This window comes from Erpetoichthys calabaricus, chromosome 11, assembly GCF_900747795.2.
Source record: "Erpetoichthys calabaricus chromosome 11, fErpCal1.3, whole genome shotgun sequence".
Classification (NCBI taxonomy): Eukaryota; Metazoa; Chordata; class Cladistia; order Polypteriformes; family Polypteridae; genus Erpetoichthys; species Erpetoichthys calabaricus.
In genome coordinates this window covers 115126130-115150833 of record NC_041404.2, presented here as the reverse complement: position 1 = coordinate 115150833, position 24704 = coordinate 115126130, and the positions used below count along the sequence as shown (strand labels likewise).

Genomic DNA, 24704 nt, shown 5'->3' with positions numbered 1-24704 from the left:
CACTCGGTGTGTATCTCTATTTTTCCATCTCAGTGCTGATTACTGTAGTTTTGTTGATGTTGTTATGAAGAGGAAACAATTACAATACAGCTTAGCACAGTATCCTACCTTATTATAATTAATAACAATAACAATAATGTCTTTATAGTGAAGCCTTAGCAGAAAACTACAAAACATCATCATGAGTTCCTCTTTGTAGCACTGAGTGTAAACTTCGATTCCTTGCTGAGAAAAAGGTGCAGGACACTTTATAAATATTTCTCATGTTCTTCTCCGGGGTAGTGCAAATTCCTATCCTCTTCAGACTTTTAGTGCAATTCCTAGGAGCAATTCTGAGATGTTTCATAAATATAGGCGCTGACGTCTCTTTCTTTTGTGCTAGATTTTGGGTTTTATTCTCCTATAAGCTCTAAGTGTCCATGTCTAGTGAACAGTTCACCTCTTGATATTTCAAACAGAATTTACTTATGGCTATTCTGCATATGTTTAATTAATATAGTCCTTAAATGAGCAATATATTATTCCAATTTTAAATGACAGAAAAAGGACAATGAATGATACTTTAAACATCAAGGAAGTAAACCTCATTCACATTTTAAATCATTTATGATCTGCAGAAAGCAGATTATAAAATTGCAGATTACAAATAGTGTTATGTAAGCAACACACCATAATGCGTAATGATGCTGCAGCATGCAGGTCTTTAAAATAATATTACATTGTAAAATAATGTTACATTATAAAATAATGAGGGTGAACTCAATTGACTGTCTAAAATGAATTTCTCCCAATGTAAACTCAAAAAAAGAATGTCTAGTATGAAATGAAAATGGACATATACATTTCTTTCTTCTCGCCAGTAGTAAAAATTTGGACAGACCTTATTTGTAAAAATGATTGACAGCTGTTTGCTCATTTCCAAAGCCTCCAGCTTGCATTTTTTATTTTTATGTTTGAGGTAGGACTGAGGAGAGAGATTCTGGTGGATGATGGAAGGAGGATGGTGTTTGGTTAGAGGCGGAAGGGAGGATGGAGCTTTGCCAGAGAAAGGATGGCATTCTGTCAGAGGGAGGAGGACATCCTAAAATGGACAGTATATTGATGGACTCTCTTCATGACAGGGTAAGGATCAAACCTGAGAAGAGTAAGTTTCGTGAGTAATGTGTACATCCTCTAATACTTTCTGCAGGAGGTGTACAAATCCATGCAAAAACCTTAGAGGAGGAGTAGGATACACTAAATGCTCTAAATCACTCAGCTGTTTAACTTTTATTCTGCCTGTGGACTCTCCCCACTGTGTCTACAATCTGTGGGATCTTTAAATACATTTTGATTCTGGATTTTGGGAAAACCCATTGCAATGTAGATCAATCTGTTGCCTATAGACTTGAATGTGTTTGTAAAAAGGAATGAGACAGTAGGGCCATGGCCAGCTCCAGAGTCCAGCTCTGCACACATCTGTGTAAGGTTACCTCATTCTGCCCATATTTGTGTGGATTTCTGCAAGGGTTCTCGGATTTTCCTCACACTCTCCAAGGAGATTCAGATTAGGCAAATTAACCCAGCATAGGAATGTGCATAATTGGGAGTTGTAATGAAATGCCAACCCATTTTTATTTTTTGAAATGAGATTGCACTAAACAACAGTGCCTCTTAAGTCTGAATTGGATTAAGCAGGTTTGACAATGGCTGTGTCTGTGTGTGCGTGTGTGTGTGTGCGTGTGCGTGTGTGTGTGTGTGTGTGTGTGTGTGTGTTTTAAGTGGCACAGAGATGTCATGGTTAGCACTGCTTTCTGAAATATCCAGCATTCAGGGTTGGACTCTCATGTTTGGCTACTGTTTACATGGGCTTTTCTCGTAATCCCAAATATGTGCGTTAGGTTAATTGGTGACTTTAAATTGTTTCTGTGTGGATGTGTATGTGACACACTGGTGCCTTGTGCAGGAGTTAATACAATACTTATTTATGGAGCAGGTTGTTTATTATGCAGTTTTTATTTTTTAGTTAAAAATATTTTGCCTTGTGGAACACTGAGCCCCTTTACTTGATTGATGAATATATAACTTAAAGATCACTTAAAACAAATGTGGGTAGTAGCTTAGGAAAACCTATACTGCATGTGTGGATGGAAACTCTGAGGGAGTGGGATTTGGAAAAACCTGAGGAGCAGGCTGTTGCTTTTACTTTTAAATGTCAAATATTAATTAAGAGAATTTAATGTAGACAGCTGAGTGGTCACAGGGGAATGCAATATGTTTAATGGTCTGGGAGTGAGATGATTACAGCTCCTCTTGAATGCCACTTAAATAAGAGTTGGTATCTTTTCTTGGATAGCATTAGGATGAAGGAGAAGCTGCAATATTTGTGTTATTTATTTATGGATCACAGATTACACTTTGCATTCTGAATGATCCACAGGCCAATAGAGACCCCAGTTTGGAGGAAGGCACCCACAGCTCTTTTATCAGTAATTTTCTTGAATATAAACCATTTCCAATTAGCATTATTTGATAAGTCAGTGTACTTTGATTTTTTTCAAGAAGTGATGATGTTCATAGCGTCTTGCTAAACATTTCTTGCTATGCTGATTGTTTTGGATGCACTTAACTGCCATCCAGTATAGAAAAGCCTTGATGATGGGAGCTCTGAGAACAATTTTACTATGATGGCACACAAGGCTTAAGATACTAGAAGTCAACTTACCTGAAGCAACACCTTGCACCACTCCTTCTTTGGTCATATTACCTGCAAAAAGAAGAAAGGAGAAAACCAGACAGTTTTAGTGGCATAACCCTGAAAGACAAGGCAAGTTCATATCCTACTGCTATCCCCATGTGTGACCAAAATAGACAGTAAGCATTGCTTGTCCTCCAGTGCATGAATATAATTTCAGTAAGTACATTTAATGTGAAGCACATAGGGATATACTGTTGTTCTTAATTTATAACTATTAAAGAATGGACTGAATACTAGGTTGGGAGGAAACAGTTAAAGTGAAACGTCTGAGGTCTACATTTAAACCATGTTTTCTTTGTACACCACTCTGCTTCTGAGCATTATATCATCTTATAGGAATTCATTGCACTCCTTTTTTCAGATGAATAAGTCACAGTGCCTATTTGCAAGCAGTTAACGAAATGGAGCTGACAGGTTTTCACAATGTAAAAACAATGCAAGGCATCAAAGCTCAGCATCAATGGCCCACGCGCCATGAAAACAGAATGCTGAAGAGCCTTCAAGGAGCAGGGATGCGTGCCACAAGTGCAAAGACCCCATATTAAGAATAGCAAAGGGGCGGATTTTTCACATTTTGCTTTGAAATAAGATGTCATTAGATGACAAGTAATTTAGTATAACTTATCCGAAAGGGGGGAAAAAACCTTAATCGAACATCTGCCTTGTTAAATCCAGCTCTGAATTTTCATGTGCAAAAAATGTAATCTAAACATACTGTATTGTAATACTATGGATATTTGATTTTCATTATTATTACAGTGTCATAAAAATACTGTCATTTGGCAATGTCTGGTTGACTTGCAAAGCTTAATGCCTTATTAGTGTGAGAACTAAGACATATAATACAGTATTAAAATATACAACTGAGACAAATACTGGGCTATTCAAAATGAAAGAGCAGATTTCAAAAATTTATTTCAAACAAACTGTATAAAACAGAAACACATTCCGCACATCACTGGATAGAGGAAAGTTCAAAGTTTAAAAGTCTGCCTAAAAGTACCAGTGAATGCCACCGAGCGCTGTTACTTGTTTATAGTAAAATGGTGACAACACCACAAGAGAAATCATTTTGAGTGCTGCAATTTGCGAAGTGTGAGTCCATTGTTCAAGGTGGTCAACAAGATCTTGTTCATCGTCTATCGCCTCCCAGGTCTCCAGATCTTACCCCCATCGATTTTTATCTGTGGGGGTACATTAAAAAAAGAGTGTTTGTTCTACCTATACCTGCTAATGTTCAAGATTTGAGACATCGAATTGAGGAAGCTGTGAATTCAGTAACTACGGACCAGTTGACTCGTGTGTGGCAAAAAATGGTCTACCGTTTTGATGTTTGTCACACTACACATGGTGCTCTTGTTGAGTGCATGCAACCTTAAGGACTATAGGGCTAAACTTTGAACTTTCCTCTATCCAGTGATGTGCGGACTGTGTTTCTGTCTTATACAGTTTGTTTGAAATACATTTTTGAAATCTGCTCTTTCATTTTGAATAGCCCTGTATAAACTATTCAGCACCAGTAGTAAGGCCTGTTCTGGCCAGCTTTGTGGTGTCGTCTGTTACTTGTTCACATCTGTCCCTAAGGCTCCAGAAAGTGTCACAGGTGTGGAGAACATCTTGCATTGTTCCTGTTCCAAAGAAGGCAGACACATCTTTATTTAATGACTACAGATCAGTGGCACTTAACATCTTACATCATGAGAGACTGGCTATGGACTCTTGTGGTAGACCACCTAAACCCACTGCAATTAGCCTATTAGACAAAGACTGGAGTACAGAATTACATTATCTGTCTGGTAAACAAGGTTTATTTTCACCTAGACACTCATGGCAGCACTGTGAGGATTATGTTTTTTGATTTCTCCAGTGCATTCAATACAATCCAGCTATTCCTGTTAAGGGGTAAACTCAGACATATGCAAGTGGATGAACCTATGGCGTCATTCATGGATAATGGACTGTCTGTCAGGAAGACCACAATTTGTGAGGCTCAATGACTGTGTGTCTGATACAGATGTGAGCACCACAAGGAACAGCCCTGTCTCCATTTCTCTTTACTTCTCAGACTAGAAATATAACACCAGGTCATGTCTCTTGCAAAAATTATCAGATGATTCTGCACTTATGTGATGTATCAAAAAATGGCACTAAAGGATCAATCGAGGCAGTGTATAGGAATCAGGTGGAGAACTTTGCTTCTTAGTGGAGAAAGAATTGCCTACTGCTTAACATCAGCAAATCTAAGGAACTAGTTATTGACTTTCACTGCATCAAAGAGCCCCTATGCTAGGTCACTATTCACAGATTGGATATTTAGGTGGTCTAGTTATTTTCTAGGCTGTGGTATGTGCTGGGCCAGTAGCATCACATCAGGAGAGGCTCACTGAATCAAAAAAACTAATGAAAAGGGCAAGCTCAGTTATGGGACACACTGTGGACTCCCTGATGGTAGTAGTATGAGCATGAGCTCAAGCGTGTGCAGAAGGAACTCCGAGTCCAGCTCAGGGCGGCAAAGGAGCAGTACAGGAGAAAGCTGGAGCAGAAGTTGCAGAAAAACAGCATGAAGGAAGTGTGGGATGGGATGAAGATTATCACTGGCTGCAGCTCGAAACAGGGTGCCACCATCATGAGAGATGTGGAGAGAGCAAACCAGATGAACAACTTCTTTAACAGGTTTGACCACCCTAACCCACTCTCACCTTGGAGTACTGCGCCCTCCACCCTCCACCACACCCTCGACCCTCTGCAGTTCTCATACCAGGAGAAGGTGGGAGCAGAGGATGCCATCATCTATATGCTACACCGATCCATCTCCCACTTGGACAGAGGCAGTGGTGCTGTAAGAATTATATTTCTGGACTTCTTGAGCGTCTTCAACACCATTCAACCTCTGCTCCTTAGGGACAAGCTGACAGAGATGGGAGTAGATTCATACCTGGTGGCATGGATCATGGACTATCTTACAGACAGACCTCAGTATGTGCGTCTTGGGAACTGCAGGTCTGACATTGTGGTCAGCTACACAGGAGCGCCGCAGGGGACTGTACTTTCTCCGGTCCTGTTCAGCCTATATACATCGGACTTCCAATACAACTCAAAGTCCTGCCACGTGCAAAAGTTCGCTGACAATACTGCTATCGTGGGCTGCATCAGGAGTGGGCAGGAGGAGGAGTATAGGAACCTAATCAAGGACTTTGTTAAATTGTGCGACTCAAAACACCTACAACTGAACACCAGCAAAACCAAGGAGCTGGTGGTGGATTTTAGGAGGACCAGACCCCTCATGCACCCCATGATCATCAGAGGTGACTGTGTGCAGAGGGTGCAGACCTATAAATACCTGGGAGTGCAGCTGGATGATAAATTGGACTGGACTGCCAATACTGATGTTCTGTGCAAGAGAGGACAGAGCCGACTATACTTCCTTAGAAGGCTGGCGTCTTTTAACATCTGCAATAAGATGCTGCAGATGTTCTATCAGATGGTTGTGTCGAGCGCCCTCTTCTACGCGGTGGTGTGCTGGGGAAGCAGCATAAAGAAGAGGGACGCCTCACACCTGGACAAACTGGTGAGGAAGGCAGGCTCTATTGCAGGCACGGAGCTGGACAGTTTGACATCCGTGGCAGAGTGACGGGCACTGAACAGGCTCCTGACAATCATGGAGAATCCACTGCATCTTCTGAACAGTATCATCTCCAGACAGAGGAGCAGCTTCAGCGACAGACTGCTGTCACTGTCCTGCTCCACTGACAGACTGAGGAGATTGTTCCTCCTCCACACTATGCTACTCTTCAATTCCACTCGGGGAGGTAAACGTTAACATTATACAAAGTTATTGTCTGTTATACCTGTATTTTTATCACTCTTTAATTTAATATTGTTTTTTATCAATATGCTGCTGCTGGCGTATGTGAATTTCCCCTTGGGATTAATAAAGTATCTATCTATCTATCTATCTATCTATCTATCTATCTATCTATCTATCTATCTATCTATCTATCTATCTATCTATCTATCTATCTATCTATCTATCTATCTATCTATCTATCTATCTATCTATCTATCTATCTATCTATCTATCTATCTATCTAGTAAAGAAGAGAATTAAAACAACGCTGAGTGCCATTATGAACAATGCTCCACATCCTCTCTCCTACACATTAACACTGAATTATTTCAGCTAATGGATTATTTAGCAGAAGTGGGTCATGAAATGCTATGGGGGCTCAATTATACCAACACCAATATGCGTGCATAATACCTCACTAAGTCAGAAGATTTCTTTCTTTTTATTTTCTTCTTTTTTAGTTTTTCTAGTGTATGTTCAGACAGTGTGTATGTGTTTGTGTATGTATCACCAGTAGTTTAAACACATATGGTCAATAAATCTGTTTATGTTTTGTATAATTAGTTTGCATAATTGTCACAAGACAAATAATAAAGCAAGCCAAACCACAGGGAAATATTTTATAAATGTATTTGTTAGCCTGACTTCTTTAATACTCATATTTTCCCAAGTGCTGTGCTACAGGACAAGAGTACAGAATTGATCACTACAAGTGAAGAGCTCAGAGCAAAATACAAGCTGGAAACAATTACTAAGTTACAAAACCTAACAGTTAATATCAGACAGGAATTTGCCATACAAGAGTTTTTGAATGCTTTGTGGGTGAGGTGGCCAGCTCTTTCCACCAGAGCTACACATGAAAAGAGGCTGGATTTAAATTTGATGTCACACAAAAGTGGCCTACCTTGACACGGTTCATTAGCAGAGCTGTGAGGTGGAGAATGAGCATAGATCCGCATGATTGTCTTCATATACGTAGGTGCTGACACATTGACTACTCTGTAGGGAAGCATGAAGGATCTGAACTTAATGTGTGCTGCTACAGGAAGCCAGTATAGTGACCTAAAAAGGTGTGACACGTGTTCACTTCAGCTAGTTGAACACAAGACATACTGCTGTATTTTGAATCATTTGTGATGGCTTGGTCAGACATGCTGATAACTCCTGCCAGCAGAAAGATGCAGTAGTCCAGACATGACAAGAAAAAATCTTGGACCAGGAGTTGTGCTGCATACTCTGCCTGGTCTGGTCTTTGGGAGGCTGTATAGAGTGGATCTGCAAGCTGAGAGTCAATAGCAACATGGTCCCAGAAGGACAACTGATCATCAGTCACCACCATAAGATTGCATACAGACTTGGCTGGTGTTAGTGATAATGAGCCAAGAGGAAAAGAAATGAGATGCTGAATAGATAGAGGAACTGGGATACGGTTGAGCTGCAGATGATGTACCTTCATCCAGGTTACAATATCAATGTGACATATAGAGATTCTAGTTGATACAATGTGGTCCTCTGGAGGAAATGACATGTACAACTGCATATCATCAGCATAGCATTGATAAGAAAAATCATAGGACACAGTGATATGCCCTAGTGAGGAGGTGCATAGAAAGAAGAGAGGGCCCAGCTCCGATCCTTGAGGCACTCCTGTGTTTGCCTCTTGCACCCTTGATATTTCCCCATGCCCGGACACGCAGTAAGATCTGCCCAAGAAGACACTTGACATTTGACTGGAGCAGTTGTAACAGGAAACCTTTGCAAGCATTCTTGAAAATATTCCATGAAACAGAACTCTTTAAAGCCTTTTCTTCCCTCTTTTGAAAATATTTTGAAAATCAGCTGGTTGGGGGGATGCAGTCCACGTGGCAAGTGAATGGTGATTCTGTGCCAATGAGAATTATTTGCTTTGTTTAAACACACAATACTTAAAGTTACTGTGTAATGACAAATATTTCCCAAATATTTTTTAAAGTTTAAAAAGATACTAATTTTGAGTTAAGACAACCAAAGATAATTGGGTAATCTGAATATATTATTTCTCTGACTGGAGCCGTTAAATCAATGAAATTCGTTTTTGTGTTTTCCACACAAATTATACATACATAATACATGCACATTTTGAATAAAATCAATTTAAGTTAGCTGTGCAATAGCAACATACCTCAAGAATGATTTTTTGAGTGTACAAAACACGTGGACCACCAGAGGTAATTGGTTCATTGGGATCCATCAAGAAAGAAGTTGAAAAATACTTGGAGCTAATCCCGGATAAACCAAGAGCATCTGAATTGCAAAGTACTAGGATCTACACTTGTATAGAAGAAACACTTAGGACTGTGGGAGAGTTCTGAAAACAAACAAACAAATACCTAAAATATTGGATATTAACAAAAAGTGAATAAAAGTGTTGGGGCAGTTAATATTTGGTATATACATATGGACTGACTGTGGCATTTTGGGAATGGGCAACTTTAAGTAATCCGTGAAGGTGATTTGTTTATGGATGAGTGGCTGATATCTGACAGAATGCTGACTTTGAGAGAGTCAGGCAGTACCTGTTAAACTTTGGAGTAATTTATGACTGGTGTGGCAAAATATTAGATTAGAATAAAATAAAACTCATTTTTGGAAGATACAATGCACCTGTTCATAATAGCTTGTTTAATGCTCTATAAGCATACTTTGTGACCACAGGAACATTTACTGCAGTTGTTTTTATTAGTCCCTCATGCAGTTTCATATTTTACTATATGTTGTTGCTGTGAAGCTTCAATGCCTTATTGCAGACATCTGAATGAAGTGGACACCTAATGCCTTGATAGCTGCAGCTGCCATACATAATTTCTGATTTTGCTTTTCCTTGTATCTGTTTATTGTCTTATTTCTAATTTTAGTGATCAATTTATATTTCAGGCAACTTGACTGGTTAGCTAATGATGAACTTGTGTGGGGATATCATTGCATTGTTTCTTAAATGAGGATTGGTTCTCAGGTTCAACTACAAGTTCTTATTGTTTGTCATAAAGTATGATTCTGTTGCTTATCCTCCTTATTTTTCTCAAATCTAATAATTTTAAGGGATGCACAAGTCTGAAAACAAGGAACAGGTAAAAACTGGCCCAGCCAAAAGCATAATATTTGAAAAAACAATCATTGATTAACATTTTAAAATTGTGAATATTTCTTTAGGAGGTGCTAATCTACTACCAGCACCTTGAACATGTTGTCTCAATAAAAATGTTTCTGCTTATTGGAATATTATGAAGACATAAGTGAGGTACTTTAGTTATTACAGCCACCGCAGGAATCCAGTTTTCCATTCACTGTCTGTATAGAATCTGCAAATTTGTCTTATGTCCATCTGGTTTATTCCACTTATTCTGATATTCTTTTAATATGAATATCTTTGGAATATTAAATTAGCCATTGACACTTAATGTGATTGGCTCAAAACATGGAAACATGTGTATGTACTCGATTAAGGGTGCCCTTCAATGGATTGTTGCTGTCCTTCAACCTTGCTCACTTGTGACCCGGTAATGGATAGAGAAAGTTCCAAACATGGCTAGAAGATCTACATATCCTTTTCCTTGGTTTTGAATAGCTGTTTTCAATTAATTGTGTAAATTTGCTGATTAATATTCTACTTAGATGTTCTAATTAGAACAGTAGAACAATCAAGATGTGAGCAGGCCATTCAGCACAACAAAGCTCGCCAGTCCTATCCACTTAATTCTTCAAAAAAAAAAGATCATGTCTAGTTTTGAAAGTGCCTAAAGTCTTAATCTAGCCATTCATTTTCAAACTTGGCTCCGTTAAATTTGAGATTGCATAATGTTAAAGATCTTTCTCCATCCAAAAAAATATACACTTATAAAGATACATTTTTTCATTAAATGCAATGACTATAATTTATTTTTCCTTCCCTACCAGAAAGAAATATACGAAGAAATGTTAATAGTGACATTTTTAGTCATAACATGTTGCCATATTACTGCATTGTAATAATTATGATTCCAACCCCAGTGAGACCCTAGCAGTTACAAATGAATACCAACAAGCTGTCATGCAAAGCAAATGCATATGAGATTCAGAAAACTGGCATCGTTTATATGCATAAAGATATTAGTTTATCAAAAACCTAAAACACAGGTATAGCGCCGTAGGTCTTCAAAAATACAACTACCCACTAAAAAGGTACAATTTTGCAAGAAAATCTAAATAATGAATCCCTTAATGCCCTACAACTGAGCTTCTCCTTTCAGCCCTCAGCACGGAAATTAGCTTGGAAAATAGATGGATGAAAGATCTGTAGCTAATATTTCTTCATTCACCAGTCTGGCAAGTCCAATCTGAAATGTTCCTTTGTATTTGTCATAACATTTTCTCAGATTCACATACAAATAAATTATAGACAACATGACCTAGTGAATAAAGGACAGGAGTGTAAAGTGTAAGGTTCCAGGTTCAGCCTAGAAAACTGTGGCTATTTTGTTATTTTATTTTCTTGAATTGAATCCCTATATATTAAACAGAAATGCGATTACAGGCAAGTTAGTTCTTTTAATGGCAAATTATTATTGGATGGTTTCTAAATGACATACATTTCATCCTTTAAACAAGTGGCATTTAAAAATAAAATAAGTATTGAATGTAGTATTTTTATCAGCTGGTACACATACAGTATCACATTTAAAATTCTTATGCCGTTAGACCCAGAGCACCATGCTGAAAATGTGATCTACTGTCCTAGTTTTCATAAACAGTACTACAGTCTTTAATTTTTCTGTCCTTTTCATTGCAGTAGCGTTACTCCATGATTTTAACCAATAGACTGTAGGCTGGTGCACTGGTTAATGCTATAGCCTCACTGATCAAATGACCTTGGTTCAAATCCTACATTCTGTCTGACTTTGCGTGTTTTCCCTGTGTATTTCTTCTGGGTATTCCAGTTTCCCTTCTATATTACAAAGATGTGTGTTAGCTTAACTATGTGTGATTGTGGCCATGTATGTGAGTAGGCCTGGAAATAAACTTGCATCACAGGATCAGTTGGTTCCTACCTTGAACCTAATGTGGACTGGATAAGCAGTGCCTTTTACAGTATATTATGTATGTAGTAAACTTTATCATACATGTTCCCTTCAAAGTCAGAGCTTCTGTGAGATAACATTTTCATACTCACTTAATCTAATTCAATGTCACTGGGGGATGAAGTCTATACTGCCATCATTTGGGCAAGTTAGAAAATAATCCCAGACAGGGAGTATTTGACATAATTAATATAACTATTACAGATTTAAGTATAAGACTGCCTGACTGCATTGTGGTATTGTGAAATTCAAGGGAAAGTGGCATATACAATGGATTCAGGCCACTTCATTTTTTCTCCTCATCAAGTAGCACTCAACACCCCAGAATGACAAACAGTATTTTAGAATTTTTTGCAAATATATTAAAAGTAAAAAACTGAAATCTCACAGTGACACAAGTATTTACACCCTTTACTCATTACTTTAGTTGATGCACCTTTGGCAGCCATTTTAGCCTGGAGTCTTCTTAAGTATTGCATGATAAACTTCATATTCAGTACCTGGATTTTGCAGATCCTCTCAAGCTCAGTCAGGTTGGATGTAGACCATCAGTGGACTTCTATATTCAGATTTCTCCAGAGATGTTCAACTGGAGTTATTCAAGAACATTTTCAGAGTTTCTTAAGCCAATCCTATATTCTCTTTGTTTTGTGCTTAATTCCATTGTGAGATTTAAAGATGAGGTGAAGCAAGTTTCCAATAAGGATATCTCTGTACTTTGCTCCATTCAGATCTCCCTGAACCCTGACTAGTCTCCCAGTCCCTTCTTCTAAAAAACAACCCCACAGCATGATACTGCCAGCACCATGCTTCACTGTTGGAATGTTACTGCCCAGGTGATAAGTGGTTTATGGTTTCCTCCAGACATGAGTCATGATGGTAATTTAAGTTTCATTAGACCAGAGAATCTTGTTTCTCACAATGTGAGACATGTTTAGGTGGCTTTTTGCAAACACCATGTGGGCTTCCATGTCTTTTACTGAGGAGTGGCTTCTGTGCCATAAAGCACAGATCGGTGGAGTGTTGCAATGATAGTTGTCTTTCTAGAAGCTTCTCCCAACTTCACACAGGTTCTGTGGAGCCCAGCCTGACTGACTGTGAAGTTCTTAGTCACCTCTCTTACCAAATCTGTGCCAAGCTGGATGACCAGCTCTAGGATGAGTCATGTTTGTTCCAGACTTCATCCATTTAATAAATATGGAGGCCACTGTGGTCTTGGGAACCTACAATGCAGCAGAAATTGTTTGTAGCCTTCCCCCGATCTTCACCAGACACAATCCTGTCTTTAAGCTCTACAGACAATTCATTTGGCCCAATGGCTTGGTTTTTGCTCTAATACATATTGTCAGTTGTGGGACCTTGTATAGACAGGTGTGTTCCTATCTTAATCGTGTTCAATAAATTGAACTGACCACAAGTGGATTCCAAACAAGGTGTAGAAACATCTTGATGATGATGAATAGAATGGAATTTAACAGAGACAAATTTCAAGAGTCATAACAAAGAGCCTAAATACTTATGTCAATGTAATATTTCACTTTTTTATTTTTAATTAATTTCGAAAAAATCCTAATTTCGTGTTTGCACTTTGTCATTCTTCAGTGTTGAATGCTGCTTGATGTGCAGAAAAAGATCAATTCAAACAATTTGATAACAAGGTTATCTAGTTCAGTCTTGTGTGGGATTAATGCCTATACCAGATTGGACGCCATTGCATTACAGGGCACCCTCACACTGGACCATGACTTTCTGAGAAACAAAGTTAAAAAAAGAACAAAGGCCTGAATATATTTAAATCATATCAACAGGAATGCCATAAAGTGACTTGTACAAAAGGCAGCTCAAGTGTGCTCTAAATCGAAACAATGGTGATAATAAAACAAAAATAAAAAAAGTTTGCAATTTCCAGTATAATTACGGGAAACATTATATCAGTTGAATTTTTGAAAGAGCTATAGTGTATAGAATGGAATAACAGACTGCATTACTGTAGGTGAATATTATGTTATCAACCATTTAAATAGATGAACAAAAATCATGGTGAGTAAAACCAGCAGTTATAACTTTAGTGATTGCTTTGTATTTAAATTTTATTTCTAATTAACATTAGTTTCTATTCACATTATCAATTTTTTGTTTATTAGTGCCATTATCTTATTCTTCTTCTTTAGTGGCCATGTCCATCTTGCTGTTAGCAACAACTTCAGCGTGCTAGAATGTGATCTTATGATGACATGTACTGTATGTTATATCAATATGCTACTGTTAAGCAAGAAGGTGACTGGTACCTCCCAGTATCCTGTCACTAGATTAAAAAAATACACTGTTACTCTTTTTCTTTGCGTTTTTATTGTATGAGAAAGCTAAAACAAGCTTCCAAATATTTAGGGTTAGGATCTTTGTGTTGTTTTCTCTGGCTTTGTGTTTTTGATTTGTTTTCTCGTATCTATTGATCTCCCAGACTAATGACCCTTTTTCTGCCTTATAACCTTATTTTTGACTCTCCCTATTTGTGTGGCTGTCTCTTGGTCTCTCTATATTGGACATTAACTGGAATGGCATGTAAGCCACATTGCACTTGTGTTCTCATTCTTTCACTTTTACAATCTACCTATTCTCATACTGCATTGAAGTGAGTTAATTGTACTGAGAAAGAAAATCTTTGAAGGTCTTCCATAATGTAACAAACAATGCAGGTAAGCACAATCCTTTTAAAGGAAATCATGACAACTGGAATAAAGTAAGGCATACTTCATTTTTGACAAAATGATATCCATATGGTGATTAGAGATATTTCAGTAATACAACCAATCATAACAGCATACAAAAATGTAATTATGCACTCTTAATACAGATGTATTATAAATTCTGCTATAATATTTGAAATAATTTTTTTTCTGTGTTTTACAGAAACGTTGGAGATAATACAATCAGTAAGATAACTTTGTGCAGAAGAGGCAGAAATTCAAAATTGCCTCTATATTACCAAAGAATGATAAATATACCTGCCAAAATTCTAATTTATGTCAATAAGTGTTCTTCCCAAAGAATGCAGCCAAAAAGAGCATGTTTTGACTGATGGGTAATAAACTGCCTGTTTCTTTATTAGAAAGGAATTTCTGCAAATTTCATTGTGTTGGTTTGAAACTTTAACTGCTTCTAGCAGGCCCTGCAATATTCTGCACTGGCATTTCTGGTAGGTGTCTGCATCAACCATAGAGTATAAATGGCAAAGAGCTTATAGAAAAGGGACTAAGGTGTTTGCATGGTACTGCCAAATAGATGGATGTTTACAAGTCAGTTTATGTTATTGTAATAAAGCATGAAAAAAGGAAACCAGAAAACACAATAAATATTTCAGAAGAAAATAACAAGCATTTAGACAAATGAAAAAATAAAACTGATTTAGTAACTCAACAATTAACTAAAAAATCTAAATTACTGAGAAAAAAAATAAGAACACAACAAACAATGTGGCAGAAACAGTCCCGGAGACCTCGGCTAACTGTCTGCCTGTCCCTCATAGTCATTCTATAATAGAATATGTGCTGGGTTATAATCTTAACCAAGGCCCATTCCTGCATGCATTGCTTAAATCAATTTTTAAAGTACAATAATTACAGAACTTACAGATAAATCATATTTGATACAGTATCTATCTATCTATGTATCTATCTATCTATTGTGATATATGGCCGGCAGTTTATCCCGGCCAATACCCCCACGCTGCTAGATGGAGTCCTCCCTGCAACATGGAGGTGCCCCGAATTCCAGCAGGGCATCATGGACGATGGAGTTTTACTGTACAGCCCTGCTGGATACCATGGGGGCCGCTAGGGGATGCTGCAGGGAGGCACAATGATTTCTATTATAGCCTGGAAGTACTCCCTAGTCACAGGGACGGAAGAAAGGAAGTACTTCTGGGCTGAAGAAAAAGGAAAGTTTTTCATCTGACCCGGAATTGCTATGAAATCACATGGACTGAGGGACAGAAGCACTTCCGGGTCAAGGAATATAAAAGGACTGAGAGAAACACCAGCAGACTGAGCCAGAGTTGGGAGGGAGTGTGACAGAGCTGCTGGGTGGAGAGGAGGATGAGTGTTTATTATAAGTGTTTATTTGTGATTATTGATATATTATTGTGTATAGTGGAGGTGGAGGTGCTTTGTGCACATTATTGTAACAATAAATTTATTATTGGGACTTTTTATGTGGTGTTTTGGCGTATTTTCTGCGGGTTTGGAGGTGCGACAGCACCTCCTACTATCTATCTATCTATCTATCTATCTATCTATCTATCTATCTATCTATCTATCTATCTATCTATCTATCTATCTATCTATCTATCTATCTATCTATCTATCTATCTATCTATCTATCTATCTATCAGATTCATCTGGAGTTTACTCTCTGTATCTTTTTTGGGCAGAAGCGGTAACACAGTAATACCGCAAAATAAAAGTTTACATAATAACTAAATATAGGCCATATAGACCAGTGTGTAATTCCTTTTTAACAAATAGGCAGGTGGTGTCGTGTGCCCTCGTTCTTTTGTCACTTTTGATCCTCCTAGTCACTGTTCTATATAATTATTAGGCTCCGTGTACACTGACACTAGGTGGCCATTTCTACATTTTGTGATGTCAAGAGCTTCCTAATAAAGACTTTCAGGTGCCTACTCTTGCCTTTACATTACTGACCACTGACATACATTTGCGGCTCCAGACACTAAAGACTGATTCTGGCTATCTGCCCTTGACAGTATGCAAGAAGACTCTCAGTATTTTTCTCTAAAGGATTCTTAATACTGGCTGACCTTGAGAAAACTACTCTTTCTAAGAAGTGGCACATTCACAGTTTTCAAGAGCTAATGATTCCTGGTCAGAAGTAAGGAGTAATCTTTAGAGCAGCACACCTTTACTCAAGTTAGTTACTGGGATCTCCCTTACCCTCATTTCCTTGGTCTAACCACCCCCCCCCCCCCCCTTTCCATCCAGAGAGGTGACCCACTAAACTTATCATAAAATATGTCTGTGTTTATATAAAGAACTGGGGAAGCAATACAAATAAAACTAAAGATGTTATGGTGCAGTACAAGTTCTACAAGGCCTGCTGTCATAAAGGTAACCCTACAGTTTAAGAGCTTGACTTTGAGTGATGAGATACCCAGGTGGTATTATTATGATGGCCTGTTTTACTTTTGTATAAGTAGACCTAATGCTGGCTTTCTCTAAACATTGACATGGATCAGTATGAGAAGTATTTTTTGCAACATTTTACACATTCTACACATCTGCCATCCATCCATCCATCCATTTTCCAACCCGCTGAATCCGAACACAGGGTCACGGGGGTCTGCTGGAGCCAATCCCAGCCAACACAGGGCACAAGGCAGGGAACCAATCCTGGGCAGGGTGCCAACCCACCGCAGCACATCTGCCATCCTTAAAGTAATTCAGCATTAAGAGAACTGTGTAATTAACATTCCATTGATGATTTGATATTTTATTCTGCTCAAATTCCTAGTGTCTCTCTTGTACTTGACTGTTAATAGCTATGAATTACTTTTGCTTGTATTAGTTAATTCTGGATCCTTCTTTAGATTTACCTTAGCTTACACCAGACAACATCACTTACCTCCTGAACCAGTAAGCTCTAGCCCGGCTACTCCTCTCCCTGCATGCTGGAACTCTTTTTGTCCCCCCAAATATTTTGTGTTCAGCTGGCGAAGGAGACTCCAGTTGTGTCACACCCAGCCTGTTAATTGACCTGTCTAACATCAGTAGATCTGAATACTGTATTTATTCTGTTAAATAGGCCATTAAAACCCATTTGCTGAGGAAGGCATTTAAGTTACAAAAAAACTCTATCCCTCTCAGTTCACGCACTTTGTTTAGGTCATTCAAACATATAATCTTAGGATATATCTGTACATTGTGAGCCGTTTAATTTGTTCACAGTCTTCTACTACTATGCAATTTATTTATCTGTTATGTTATTTTTTTTGTACTAACTCAGCATTTTGTATTCTTATTTATTTAGAATTTAATTTCTGGAATACGCTCCAATCCCCTGCAACCCAGATCAGGATTAAGTGAGCATAGAAAATGGAATGGAATGGTATAATATGGTATTTGGTGCCATTTATTCAGCATTTACTTGGGGCTTAAAACTTTTGAACTATGGAAGAATACTTCAGACAAAATAAAAATAAATAAATAATGTAAATATGCAAATAAATATTCATTGTGAAACGTGATAATAAATAATAACAAAACAATATGTAAGCATAAATAATGCAATGTTTCATGAAATATGTTTTTTTCGGCTAATTCTTTGTCTATTTTTTTTTAATTATTTCTTCATTAAAAAATTGGGCTCTAGTGAGTAATGTGCTTTGATTGGTGAAACACTGGTGGAGTAGAAACACACAGTCACAATGTTGCACCTGCTTATGAACCACAGGATAACCAAGGCAAGTAAAACCTATGCACAAAGTTGTGACTGTGCGTTCAAATGGGTCACAAGTGCAGGAAAAAGCTACTTTAACTGAAGAATCCCTGAATTCATCAACCTGTCAGTCTCAAGAGTCTGTGTCTAAAAGGTCTGCCTATAAATGTACTCCTTGTCGGCCAAAAATTTGTCCACACCTTACAGAAGATTTACCAATCAAAAAACAGTACTTGATAAAGCCCATTCTCTCAGCTACGATGGGTGAAAGTGGCAATTTTCAGTTGAAGGCATATTTTGTGTTCCATGTGGTATCATTGAAATAAATAAAATAAGATAAAATACAGTGCATCCAGAAAGTATTCACAGCGCATCACTTTTCCACATTTTGTTATGTTACAGGATTAAATTAATTTTTTTCCTCAGGATTCTACACACAATACCTCATAATGACAATGTGAAAAAAGTTTACTTGAGGTTTTTGCAAATTTATTAAAAATAAAAAAACTGAGAAATCACATGTACATAAGTATTCACAGCCTTTGTTCAATACTTTGTCGATGCAGCCTCAAGTCTTTTTGAATATGATGCCACAAGCTTGGCACACCTATCCTTGGCCAGTTTCGCCCATTCCTCTTTGCAGCACCTCTCAAGCTCCATCAGGTTGGATGGGAAGTGTCGGTACACAGCCATTTTAAGATCTCTCCAGAGATGTTCAATCGGATTCAAGTCTGGGCTCTGGCTGGGCCAGCTCTAGGAAGAGTCCTGGTGGTTTTGAACATCTTCCAGTTACGGATGATGGAGGCCACTGTGCTCATTGGGACCTTCAAAGCAGCAGAAATTTTTCTGTAACCTTCCCCAGATTTGTGCCTCGAGACAATCCTGTCTCGGAGGTCTACAGACAATTCCTTTGACTTCATGCTTGGTTTGTGCTCTGACATGAACTGTCAACTGTGGGACCTTATATAGACAGGTGTGTGCCTTTCCAAATCATGTCCAATCAACTGAATTTACCACAAATGGACTCCAATTAAGCTGCAGAAACATCTCAAGGATGATCAGGGGAAACAGGATGCACCTGACCTCAATTTTGAGCTTCATGGCAAAGGCTGTGAATACTTATGTACATGTGCTTTCTCAGTTTTTTTATTTTTAATAAATTTGCAAAAACCTCAAACTTTTTTCACATTGTCATTATGGGGTGTTGTGTGTAGAATTCTGAGGAAAAAAATTAATTTAATCCATTTTGGAATAAGGCTGTAACATAACAAAATGTGGAAAAAGTGATGCACTGTGAATACTTTCCGGATGCACTGTACATAAAGAAATGAGCAAAAAAAAAATACATTTCATGACACATTTAATTATGTATGCACACATGTCATTGTATTTTTTATATTTTGCCACAATTCATTTATTTATTTATTTGCATATTTATTTAACTAACTTTTGTACAAAATATTCCTCCATCATTCAAAAGTATCTAGAATCTACATTTTGAATAAACGGACCACAAAATTCTGAGTTAATACAAGAATACCAAAAGATGGAAATAAAATAAACAGCAGTTGAAGACAGTGAACAAATAACTTAGCTTCCAATACAGAGTTGTATCCTACTATATCCAATTTTCCTCCATCAGCAGTAGAAGAGTGTTATCTAAATAAAAATAATAATAATAATGATAATAATAATACTTTGTGATTATTCCTTTTTTAAATTCTGCCCTCTTTGTTGTAGAGAGCTGCCACAAGGGTGCCCTCCTGTGCCATCTGTTTAAAAATTAGTGACAAATGATTTGATGGGGGACATGTGGGCAGCTTTTTAGTTTGTAGTTCAATACTGTCCAGTTTAGCAGAAATGCACACCAAGTTTGAAATGACTCTCACTGGCATATTAAAGTGCAGGCATACCCGCAGTGTGTGCATTGCTTTGCTTGGGTGTCACTGAAGGACAGCTTTAATGTTGATGGATGTTTTATATCACACAGTGCTAGACATTAATGGGAACTACAGTATATTTTAAAATTACTTAATTCTGGAATGAGATGCTGCTAGAGGCATAAATCTCTTAGCTGTATATTCTGCCAGCCCAAAGTGGGCAACATGCCAGTTACACAAGTATATCCGCATTCTGTTTCCTCTAATCAAATCAAAACCCAAGGATGAGGTTATGACCTCTTATACAGTAGCTTAATTAAATGCTATTTACTGTATCCCGCTGCAGTTTATTAGCCATCTTCTTTGTGCAACTATTATAGGGCATTAGCACACATGATCTGGTGAGAAAAAGGGTCAGGTTGCACTTAGAGACATTTACTGTTGCCATAAAGTACTGTATTCCCTTCATGTGGAAAGAATCTTCTGAATGCGTATCTTTCCACTGTATGCATGATAATAATTGGCTTTGGAAATTTAAACTTATCCAAAATAATAAGGTACAGTGCTGTGTTTTCATGTAATGTGGTATTTGAAAAGTTGCTATTATTTTCAACATAAATTAATAATGTCTGTAATGTTGCAAACCAAATCAAATATTAATAATAACCCTATAGAAAATTATTTTGAATTGATGTGTACTATTCAGAAATAAAGTTTTTTGGTTATTTATTGGAAATATATACAAGGTCCTCACAGGTGGCGCAGTGGTAGTGCTGCTGCCTTGCAGTAAGGAGACTGTGGAAGATTGTGGGTTCGCTTCTCGGTTCCTCCCTGTGTGGATAGCGCTTTGAGTACTGAGAAAAGCGCTATATAAATGTAATGAATTATTATTATTAAGTGTACACTTGAACTTGTATTTAACTCTATCCTCCCATTTACGCAATCTGCTTAATGAAATTTGAGGCTCATGTGGAACTAGCAGTAGATGCAAGGTAGGAATCAACACATGCCCATACTGAGCCAATTTAGAATCGACAATTAAACTGATAAATATATCTGGTATGTTTGGATTAAAACTTGCATAGAAACAGAGGGTATGTGCAAATTCCACTGATGGTGACCTGGAGTCAAATATTTAAAACTTTGTTACACCAAAAAAGTGGAGTGAACTGTGCACGGGCAGGAAATAACACTGGGGGTAATCCCAGTCCATTGCAGAGCATACTCACTCACACTGGACTAGTTTACAGGTAACAATCAACTTTACCTGATTGTCTTTGGACTCTGGAGCAAAACAGGATTACTTAGACAAAATCTCATGCAGTTACTAGGAGAATGTGAATCCCATACTCAGCCTGGATTTGAACCCAGGACTGGAGCTTTGATAAAGTTATGATATCGTTCAGCCCAGTTTTGACATGTAAAATGTAAAACTTTGAATAAACAACTCTGCCGTTGCTGGTCCTAAGCCGAGATGCGAAAGGAGGAGGGTTGGATGTCGGGAACCTGTTTCTGCAAAAACTCACATCCACTACAGAAACAGCAAGAATAATCTAAAGTATTTCTGGTCAATGAGTTGAGAATTTGGTTTCGATTTATATGACGGTGGTGGAGCAAACTGGCACTGGTGTCTGGTGCTTGAAGTCGAAGGCGATTTTCTCAGCCAAAAACATTACAAGAATTGGGATGTGCAATGTGCGAATACTACATCAGACTGGGTGACTCACCCAGCTCCTATGAGTTTTTGATGATTACAGACTGGATATCCTTGCTGTCAGCAAGGTCAGGTGAACAGAGACCAGACAAATCAATAACAGTGGCAAAACCATCCAGTATGCAGGTCATGAAGAATGGCATGAACATGCAGTCAGCCTCGTCCTTGGTCAATGAGAGACAAAGGCACTCATTGGATGGGAACTGGTCAGTGATTGAGTAATCACAGCACGCTTCACCCATAGCCACACCAAAGTGACAATTGTACAAGTGTACACACCAACAGATAGTGAAGACGACTGGTGAAGGACTAATTTTATGAGCAGCTCCAGGACATCTTCAGCAGTACTCCAAAGCATGACCTGAAGGTCCTGATCAGCAACTTTAATGTCCAACTGGGTGGCGACTGACGAGGACTGGAAAATGTAATTGGAGCTCATTTCAACTCAGTGACAATGGCTATATATATTATGTGGAAACTCCATAATATCATCACATGCTGAAGACTCCAACTAGCTGGCCACATCCTTCACATGAAGGACAATCATATCCCTAGGGTGGCAATGAAATGGACATCTCCTGACACCAAACAACTATGAGGACACCCCTGAATTACATGGAGAAGAATTTGCAAGCAAGACCTGAAGGCACTGAACACAACATGGGATGATGCTTAAGCACTCGACCAAGGTTGGAATGGCTGGAGAACCCATGCTGCCCAATATGCCGCATATCATGGGAGGATCTACTGTAAGTCTAAGAATAAACAACAGTATTATTATTAAAATAATTAATTTGGAGTTCCAGGTGCATTAAAAGAAGGACAACCATAATCTGTATAATATACAGTATAATGAGTAATTGTCATTCTATTCACTTATAGTACCATTGGTAATCAGATGTATCAGAAGTAATTTGTAACTAAGTACTTTTCTGTATAGAGTATATGTAGTTTTTTTTTTTGCCAAGGCCTATTATTGTTAACCCTGAGGCTGTGGGTTCAAATCCTGCTACTGCCACTGTGTGATCATAAGCAAGGTACTTTACTTGTCTGTGCTCTAATCAGAAAACTATAGTATCTCAAAGGTAAGTCACCTTGGATAAAGGAGTCAGTCAAATAGGTAATATTATTATTAGGACATCTGAGCTGCTTTCTTTTAAACATTTTCCATGAATAAAGCATTTCTGCTATAGATCAATTCCTGTTTTTCCTAGTGACATGGCTTTTGTTGGTGGTCATTGCAAACCACAATTTCATTTATTTGAATTGAAATAGGTAATCAGTAGCAATAATGTGAAATTTGAGTATATGTTATTATCATCGTTCACTCAATTATTTTTGTGTTTTTGATCAGTTGTATGTTGTCTTTTTTTATACCCATAGACAGACAAAGTACTAACACTGAGTTTGAGATTTACTTTAACTTATCACAAACACCAATAATGCTGCACAATTGGGAAGTCCATCCAATGAAGTGAATGTTTTGGAGCTGCTTTCTGTAGTACTTGAAGTGGAAGAAAATAACTTCTGTTACTATGTTTTGGAGGCTGCTTATACATTCAGGGTCCTCCTTTAAAGGCTGCAGATGCAAATGTCAATTTCAATTTATTTATAGAGTACATTTAAAGCAACATCAGTAATGCTGTAGCCAAAGTGCTTTAGATTTAAAACATACAATGAACATAAGTAAACAGAAATAAATTACAATAAAACAAAATAAGCCAGCAGTTTGTTAAAAAAGAAAGAAGTTGACTAAGAGTAGGGAAACCATCAGTATCACTGAAGGTCACTGAAAGCTAGAGAACAGAAATGAGTCTTCAATTTAGTTTGAAACAGTTCAATTGAAGGTGACTCCTTAATGTAATGAAGTGAAGAGTTCCACAGACGAGGTGCAGCAGTTGCAAAAGCCCTGTCCCTCTTAGTTTTGCACTTAGTGCGAGGGACTATAAGAGGCAACTGACCAGTAGATCTAAGCTCTCTGTAAAACACACAATTCAGATAAAGAGCATACCTATGTAATGATTTAAAAATTAGCAACAAAATTTTAAAGTCAATTCTGTAACAAACAGGTAGCCAGTATAAAGAAGGTAATATTGAAGAAACGGAAACAAACTTTCACAGCCCTACTAATAAACAAGTAGCAGCATTCTGAACCATCTACAACCAACGTATCAGGGATTTGCTGATCCCAGAATACAATGAGTTGTGGTAATCAAGCGAGAAAAGATAAAAGCTTGAGTAGCATACTCAAGATCCCTAGGAGATAAAAAAAAGGTTTGACCTTAGCTAAAAAGTGAAGTTGGAAAAAGCAGTTCTTGCCTACAATCTGTTTCTCAAATGAGAGGTTACTGTTAAAAATGACACCAAGATTACAGATTTGAGGTTTGCAAAAGTCGGTGAAAGTGTAGAGAAGTTCAAAACCAATTTTGAGCTTTGGCTGAAGGACCAGCTATCAACAATTTCATTTTATTTTGATTGAGATTAAGAAAATTGTCTGCCATCCAGGATCTTAGTTGAAAAAGATAATTGTGCAGCTGATTAATTGCAGAGTTACACACAGGAATATAAACCTGTCATCAACATACCAGTGAAAAGAAATATTACATTTCCTGAAAATAGCTCCTATAGGATGAAGATATATAGAAAATAAAATAGGACCCAAAATGGATCCCTGAGGAACAGCACATTTAACTGAAGCAGTAGATGAAAAAGAGGAATTAAAAGACACTAAAATGTGTCTACCAGTAAGATGTGACCAGTTAAGAGCAGCCTCTTCAAGCCCAAAGTTCAAGCCACAATAGCAAGATCTTATGATCAATAGTTTAAAATGTATATTTAAAAAATTTTGAATGTGGATGTGTTGTCGAAAGAAAGAGACACTCATGTAAATATAAATGATTTTAAATGGCAGGTTTGGGATCCCCTTTCAAAGTCCATAGATGCACTGTATATTACAGTGGAGTAGCTGATGTAAGACCTAGTA

At 37.7% G+C, this 24704-nt stretch overlaps 1 protein-coding gene across 1 annotated transcript in view; it reads right to left on the bottom strand.

Moving 5' to 3' along the window:
- Positions 1-24704, bottom strand: part of sncb (synuclein, beta) — a 118848-nt gene that overhangs the window by 40743 nt on the left and 53401 nt on the right. The window contains exon 3 of the mRNA XM_028813721.2: positions 2705-2746. Coding sequence (XP_028669554.1) covers positions 2705-2746 — 42 coding nt within the window. The remainder of the gene's footprint in view (positions 1-2704; positions 2747-24704) is intronic.